General features: G+C 36.1%; 2 protein-coding genes across 3 annotated transcripts in view; one reads left to right on the top strand and one right to left on the bottom strand.

Moving 5' to 3' along the window:
- Positions 1–615: 615 nt before the first annotated feature.
- Positions 616–8295, bottom strand: LOC127861761 (uncharacterized). Its single transcript, XM_052400441.1, has 3 exons — positions 7983–8295; positions 3065–3751; positions 616–2933 (listed from the first exon to the last, which is right to left on the bottom strand). The coding sequence occupies exons 1-3, from the start codon at positions 8293–8295 to the stop codon at positions 628–630; spliced, it is 3306 nt and encodes a 1101-aa protein (XP_052256401.1). The 3' UTR covers positions 616–627.
- Positions 6570–8316, top strand: part of LOC127863023 (uncharacterized) — a 72285-nt gene continuing 70538 nt past the window's right edge. For both annotated transcript variants that reach the window (XR_008040906.1, XM_052402371.1), the window contains exon 1: positions 6570–6648. The gene's annotated coding sequence lies outside the window, so the exon portion shown is untranslated. The remainder of the gene's footprint in view (positions 6649–8316) is intronic.

Raw genomic sequence — 8316 nt, 5'->3', positions numbered from 1 at the left:
CCCAACATGCTACTGAATGAACGTACGTTGTACGTACCCCCGTGACATAGACAATATAAAAGCGCTTTTGCATCTATATTAGCCAATAATGCTTCCCATAACTGTATTGGCCATCCTTTAATCCACATCATAGCCGGAGGAAAGTGATCACAATCATCACAACGTAATAGTCGATCTCTCAGTCCTGTTTGTAAGTTAATTCTTTCATTTGCTGGTATTCCTGCAGTATCTTCAGATTCCCACCAGTTGCGAATATCTTTGCACAGATCTGCACATTCATTATCTCCATTACTACGCATAATCTGTTCTACTTGTTGAGAAAAATGTGTTGTAGCCATTGGAACTGACATTGGGTCAATAAGTCCATCTACCATTACTTTCGTCAACAGAGTTTTTCGACTTTCAGCCACTCGTAACCAAGGCGCGTTTGAAAACTCATGTAAACCACCCTTGCAACTTTTCTGCCTCGCCCTGGGTTAGCAGATGGGAAGAGTCAACACAGCGAACTTCAAACTGGTTGCGAACACTGCTGAAATCTGGTTTATAAAACCACGAATGATTGTTTCCATTGATTTTGATGTCCACAATGCTTGCATACCATTTTTGGTAGCACTCCGGCCAAATATACTATGCATACCAGACACTGAGCTCATGTTTGGTAAGTTTCTTTGCAATTACAGCTAATGCAGTTTCAGACAAAGATTTCACAGCTCGTCTGATAACCTTACGGTTTGTTTCCAGTGCTGGACATTCAATCTTTAGGTAATTACAGATTGTTTTTATCTTTGACTTCTTTGTATTTGATTCATTTATTTGAACACCTTTGCTCTTCTTTAAGTATCTTGCAATTGTTCTAAGTTCGACATCTAAAAAAGATTGTAGGCCAGCATATGTTTGAAAAAGCTTTTCAAATTCAATCAGCTTCAGATCGTCCCATTTCTGACGCTTATTGCAGTATTGTGTTGTCTTTAACAAAGCCAATATGCATGAAAAATCATGTGAAGTCAACATGCTCTGTCTGGATTCACTGTTATTACTCAACGAAATACTACATGAAGGCACAGCTTGGTTGTTGGTTGTATCCTGTTGACGTTCACCGACTTCAATCTGCTCGTCTATCTCGTCTTTCTGCTCCTCGCTTTGCACTTCAAGCAGTTGCTCGGTCCATTCCTCCGCGTTTATATTAGCTAGGAAAGCTTCGACCTCTTCAGGTTCTGTAATTACAGTCATATTTAAAACCTGTGTGTTCGCGTTCTCTGATTCCATAACTTCATCAGGTACACTGTCCGCAAGTGTAAATTTAGGTTTGCACTTTTCTTCAACGGTTTCATTGGTTGAAACTTCATTGGAGTGTGGACGAAATTTTGGACACTTTTTCTGGTACTCTGCTTCTATTACATGTATGGTCACATTGTTTTCAGCAATTGCACTTACTGGATTGATTTTAAAGCTCCACATTGGTTGTCTGTTGATTTGTTTAATGGTCGATATAATTTCGCTTTTGGACATGTCAATGACATTTTTCCAGACATCTTTTTGGAGCTGCAATTTGGTTAACGGCTGACCTGTTTTTGTTCGCACCACTATTCCATGCCATTGTCCATCAAAAGATGAGCAAGGTATATGAATTGTCTGTTCATAACAACGGTCATGTACGTCTTCTGCTATAGAGCGCATAGTTCCCGTCGTCAAACTATAACCTTTTGGAAACCACGCTACGGGGGACCATTTTACATTTTCTTTATCCCAACTTCTATCAAGATCACTGACTAGAAATACTACTGCTTCTGTTGCTCTCTCTCTGTTCAGCTCGTAAAACGCCTCTGCCTCAGCTTTGACCTTATGTAAAATTGCTTTCACGTCCCAGATAGATATTATTGGTTGCGAGTAAAGCGTGGTGCTTGAAGAGTGCACCAGCGAACTAAATGTTCCTACAAATTCGACTTGTTTACTTATCTCTGTTAATCTTTCTTTTAGTTTCTTCTGTTCTTCACTAAGCTTTGTTGGTTTATTGACTTTATCGTGTCCGTACATTGCAAATGCTATTTTCATTGCTTCTTGAAAGAGCTGACAGTCTCTTTTTACTCTGAAAACCACTGTTTCTTCTGCTGTCCAACTCACAAATAATAAGTAATTTACATTCAATACTTCTATTTGTGAAAGGCATTGCAGAAGGTACCTTACAGGAAACTGATTATGGATTCTATAGTAAGGGCATTTAATTTCTACTCCTACTTTTGTGGTTGAAATATCAGAGTCTTCTCGAAGGCTACCATCTGGCGAAACGATCATGAAACAGTCGTTATCTGCAGTTTGTATTGCAACACAACCTTCTTCACAAAATGTTAAGTCCGGTTCAACTACAGGTAAAACTTTGCCAACTAATGTTGCCACACCATTTATCTCGTTCACTACACCATGTTCAATTGCCTTTTTCTGTTCTAGGGTCGGGTCCTTCTCTGCGATACCACACATAACTTTATCAAAGTGATCTTTCTGACGTTTCAGTCCATCCCCTCCGATAGCAGTGAATAAGCTGCTGCCCGTAACTTTTGCACGCTTTCTGTATTCAAACCATTCGTTTGACCGCTGTTTCATTAACCGCGTACTTTCTTCTGCATTTGTGAGATTTTCTTTCTGACGTTGAATGTCTACAAAAAGGGGTGTTTCATGTATGTTTATAGTTTCTCCAGCGACATAGCCCCTTCCGTTCAGTGACGCAACAGTAAGGCAAATGTTTTCTCTTAATTCGCATGCACTCTTCAGATACTCGTCTATGTCGTGCACAAATGCGATAATGGCACTCACCGCATACACAAACTTTCCTTTTCTCCAATCAGATTCACCGCCTCGCTCTATCAGCTTTGATTTACAATATTCCTTTTTTCTTCGTATTTCACGAATGGCAATGATGTCACAAGAAATACTTTTAACTACGTTTAGTAGGAACATTTGCAATTCCAACTTGTAAGTTTCAGGTATTTCATCTATGTTCTTTGCTTGAACTTGAATGTTATCTAAACGTCGGTCCATGAAATTAATTTAACCTATTTGAAGGTCTAGATCACTTTTTTTTCTGTAAGAGATTTGCCAATCTCGTGACCTAGCAGATCAATATCACCGGAATCAACACTCAGTCCCATTTTCAATTTTTTACCGTCGAACGTCAAGCAAGCAGATTGATGTTCTAAATTTAAACTAAGGATGTGCATGATATCTTCATAAATCCCTGGCTTTCGTTCCCCTTGTACACTGAATGGATCGTGTCCTCTTAAAATTTTCTGATCAGGCACAGCAAAATTGACTTCAGATGTGTCAGGCGAATACAGACCTGGTGTTGCTAGTTTTTCTACTAAATCACCGTGACTTTTGTAACCACCCATAAAATGTAAAAATCTTCCTCCAAACATTCTACAACCAAGTTTCCAGAATAATTTTGATTGGTCCGAGTATCTCATGTTGGTTGTAGTTTTATGTTCAAACCAATGTACAACTTCAAGCCAAAGTAAAAATGAAATATTTGTCAGTGGGAATTTCTTTTCTTTAACTTGCCGAAAAAATGTGAGAAATGATTGATCTAAGTCACCATGGGCGGATAGTTCTGTTATTACATCTGGTACAAGTTGTATAATTTCGGCGATTACTTTGTCTTCCTCAGAGCAATACTCCCTGGTATTGATATCATATTTGCCCGCTTCTTTTTTATTTTCATCATTTGTTTCAGAAGCAGAATCTGTGTCCGATAGTAAATCTGTCGAGATATCGGTGTAACGGGTATCGTTTTCATGCTTTTCTGTTAGTGGGCCTCTATTAGTCTCTTTGAATAGACTTCTTGGTGTTAAGATCTTGATCTTTTTACACGCTGGTGACGCTCGGTACACTTGTGATCTAAATGGTGATTTAATTGGAGTTTTGGTTAAACTTTGTTTTCCGCAAGTTATTTTGTTTTCAACATTTAATCTTGTTAGCAGCTGGGTGTTTATTGTTTTATGCTTGGTCACAACGATCTTCTTTTTGTAGGCGTTCTTTGGCCTCTGTAAGGTAAGCCGTGTCTTTTTTCGTGTCATTTTCTGAAATGGACAATGGTGTACTTATAAATTGCATAAATTGGGGTGGGGGGGGATAATAATTGTAAATGTTACGTTTTTGTATTTTAAGTACAGTAAGAGAACTATTGATATTGGCAAACTAAAAAGCCCGTGGACTTTTAATTGTTTTCACGATGTTCATTAATAAAAAATATTTTTACTAGCGCTTCAAACTATTAAAATAATTAGTATTTGTGATACATGTATTAATCTAAAGTATTTAAATGATACCAAACCGGATTTCACCAGATACAAGTATGTCATTTGTACGAAAAAGTGCATGCCTTGTAACATTTACCGGTATCACAAAAATATGGTAATAGTAAAAATAGAATCATATTTAAATGTTGCATTATTCTGAAAATATCCGACGTTTAATTTCTCGCCTTTAGACAATACGTGAAACATATCATACCATTAACGTGAAACATATCATTAATTTGTATTCCGTGAAACATATCATTTTTGTTTTGTGATTTATTGTGCAGAAACTGCAAAGTTTTCAGACTCTCAGGCGTATTGTTTGTAATGTAAAGAAACCCAGGTGTATATTTAATAAGAACGAGTTTAGTAATGTAGATTTTAATCATATTTGTGAAGAATTCATTTTAATCCGTGAAAACTATCACTGTCATTCATTCGCATGTGTACAAATTCAAAGGGTAAGCAAGAAAAGTACTCAGTAATATATGACATGTAAGGTACCATTACACGCGGAATTCGATTCCGCATATGATAGGCTACATCTTAGCAAATTAAAATCAAACATTTAGGTACAAGAAATAAAAATAATACTCTTACCGAGACAATGACGCCGCCATTATCCGTGTTTCATATCAAAATAAAACCACGTGATTCCCCGCAGTGATGTACCGGTACTTGGGTTTTGTCTTATTGGTGTTTATTTAATGAAATTTGACGTCTAGACGGTAGGGATAATTAAAACAAAAAAATCTCTGTTAAAAGTGCGGTGACACCCCTTTGTTATTTGTGTTTTATGATGAAAATACGTAGATGAATATATTTGAGCAGTTTCGCAGAATTCTATTTGGTAGATTTTTTTAATTCCATTTATATGTTTAAAATAGTAAAAAAATGATGTTTTTGGGGGTGACATAAAACTTTAAAAAAAAATCTTAAAATTTAACTTGTGTGCTCCATTTTATTGGTAGTGTGTGGTTTAATTAAATGTTATATGATGTATCTTAGCTTAAATAATATCTACATGTTGCCAATTTCATAGGTTATTAATTATTTTTACGCAATTAGAGATTTTTCAGTTTTATTGAAAAAGTACATGTTATATAATGGTGAATAAAATCAAAACAAGGCCGGTGACCCTATGTTTTTATTTCATTTTTCATATTGTATTTGAATGTATATCTTAAATATAAATTTTTGGCAAAATCTTTTTGATGGAAAAAAATCAGCAAAACTGCAGCAACACCCCTTAAGCAGATTTATTAAGGAAGTTGTTCCCCTTGAATAGTTGCCTGTTTGAAATTTAAAAAGTATCAAATCAACATATTTTCATGAATATGAAGACATTCTATTATTTTAATTAAACATGTTATTGATGTGTTTATTTCTTAAATAATTTGTGTCAAGTGATATAAATGACAAATAAACAACAAAGACACGGATACGCCTTTGTATTCACACTGTCTAATCAGCGTCTTTGTTGCCGCTGCATCATTACTCGAAATTACACATCAAAAAGCAATCATTGTCGTTCCGATGAATAATTAATCAATATATTTATGTGTTATAACGGCTAGACAATCTCCATAGGAAAGGCTAAACGTACAGAGCCGTACGGCTAGCCTATTGTCTAGCCGTACTGGGCCGTACGGCTAGCCTCTTGTCTAGCTGTACGGGGCCGTACGACTAGCCACTGCCTTCTTAAAATAGTTTCTCTCTTATTGATGTTTCTAACAGATCATCTATGGTGTATATCACTATATACATCCAGTATTGCCCTGCAAAACTGACAGTGAATTTCCATGTGTTTTTATTCTGCATGTCTGTGAAAATATATTAGTATGTTCAAGTATATATTTTAAAAGTATTACGATTAATTACTTTAAATAATGATTTAGTTCTCAGCAATCATTTTATATTATATAAATTATATGTGATAATCTGCATTTCTTTTTATCTATGTGTTTGTTTATCTTGTTGTTAAGAATTTGTTTTTGTCGGAAAATAGCTTTGATAGCTAATGTTAACTGTTTGTAAAAACCGACTTTAAATAAAGTTTCTTGTATCTTGAATTTTGTATCTTGTATTCCATCAACTGCAATACTTTTGGTGGAATGTAACCTACATACATTAAATCTCTATGGGTTTTTTTATATAAAACTTAAAAAGGTTTCAGGTGAAATATAAGCTATATCAAAACTAATAGTAATTATATTATTCACTTAGCATTTAGTGAGATAATTTTGACTAATGTATAATAATGATGTAAGCGCCCACGCACCCTGGTGACAATAGGTTAAGGACACAAGCGATGCACAGTCCAAATACAGGTGAAAATCTGCAAATTATAAACAATCAGGTGTGTTTTCTATACTACATTAAGAGTAAGAGTGAAAACTTATGTGTCGTTTATGTTAGTGCTCGTTGTTAAAGCATGCAGTCAATCGTCCCAAATGCAAAAGCTAGTTACATATTTGACAGCCATGTATTTACTCGTTATTTTGTTGAGGCTCAAATCCCAATGGAGAAATCTGTCTGCGACCACATGCTATCCCAGGCCTTGAAAAATCCACTCAACTGCTTGAATTTGCGAGTGAAGTTGACAGTCGTGCGAGTTAAGATTGTTAAATACTCGACTGACTGGGCGAGTGCTGTTTTTCCGGTTGAGAAAAATATATTCAGTTCCAGAACTCCTGCCTTATCGATAGTAATTGAGAACTTTTTTTCAAACCAACAAAAGATAGGTTTAGTACACACAGAAACTGCACTTATGTTCTGACAATGTAAATGACATAACAGGCACAGTAGAAATAATTTTCCAAATCGGCTTCTTTCCTTTCATAGATGTCAAGAAGTTTGCAAAACGGAACTAATCAGTATTTCTCGGAAAATCCTAGATATACAAGGGGTGTTCCAGAAGTTTGTGGATTTTCGCTATAACTTTCATTTGGTAACATAAATGGACAAACAAATAGCATGTTAAGAATATTTTGTCCTTTCCAAATCTACTCTCCAAATATCATGGAAATACATAAAACAATAAATATATATCAGAGATTTAAACATGTGCACAATGCGCACACCATGTGTAACGTTTCTGTTCAACGTCAATGACATTATGAAGTTAACAACTGTCAAATCTTTTCCACCTAATCACCTCCAACACGAATGCACTTTATGTGTCGGGAAATCCACTTGTCAAAAGTGTCTCTATACGTGTCAGTGTCAAAAGACGACATGATTCGCTTTGCTGCAACTGTAAGTTCCTGTTCACTTACAAAGTGGAAACCGCGCAACTGTGATTTAACTTCCGGGAAGACGCAGAAGTCCATAGGGGCTAAATCTCGGCTTTAAGGAGGATGACTTAGGCGCTGAAACCCGATCACATCTATCTCAAGTTCCGTTGACTGGGCCCTATGCGCAGGTGCATTGTTGTGGTGTAGTATGATTGCTGAGGCATCAATGGTAGGTCTCTTTTACCTTAGAGCATTCATTAAATCCCGGCAAAGTACCTGCAGTAGGCAAATTAAAGAATTTTGAGTTTCATGTAACTTTTTTAAATTGTATTTAATTTATTTTCTATTTCGAATACAAATAATTTTCAGTAATAACAAAATCGTCAAAATAACAATACATAGTTCAATAACGAAATTGTAATTACCTTTTGATAATATGTAGCATTTATTGTCTGACCATCCGGCACCTTGTGGATGAGCAGCATTCCCCGTCTATCCATGAAGAAGATGAACATATGTTTGCCACCAGACTTCATAACCCAGGCTTTCTTCAGCGGACGACTTGCTGCTGTTTGCCACACTGAGGATTGTGCTTTCGTCTCCGGATTGTAATGCCATAACCACGTCTCATCAAGTGTGATGATATGGTCCAAAAAGCGCTCTTCTTCTTTACAATATCTTCTCAAAAACTCTTCTGAGCACTTAACGCGTTTCACTTGTTCTTCATCAGAGAGAAGTTTTGAAACCCATCGAGCACTAACCTTGCGCATTTTGAAATTGACCTCGGTTAG

Source organism: Dreissena polymorpha, chromosome 16 (assembly GCF_020536995.1).
Source record: "Dreissena polymorpha isolate Duluth1 chromosome 16, UMN_Dpol_1.0, whole genome shotgun sequence".
Taxonomy (NCBI): Eukaryota; Metazoa; Mollusca; class Bivalvia; order Myida; family Dreissenidae; genus Dreissena; species Dreissena polymorpha.
Note: the sequence above shows the minus strand (reverse complement) of the source record. Positions and strands in the feature narration are given on the sequence as shown.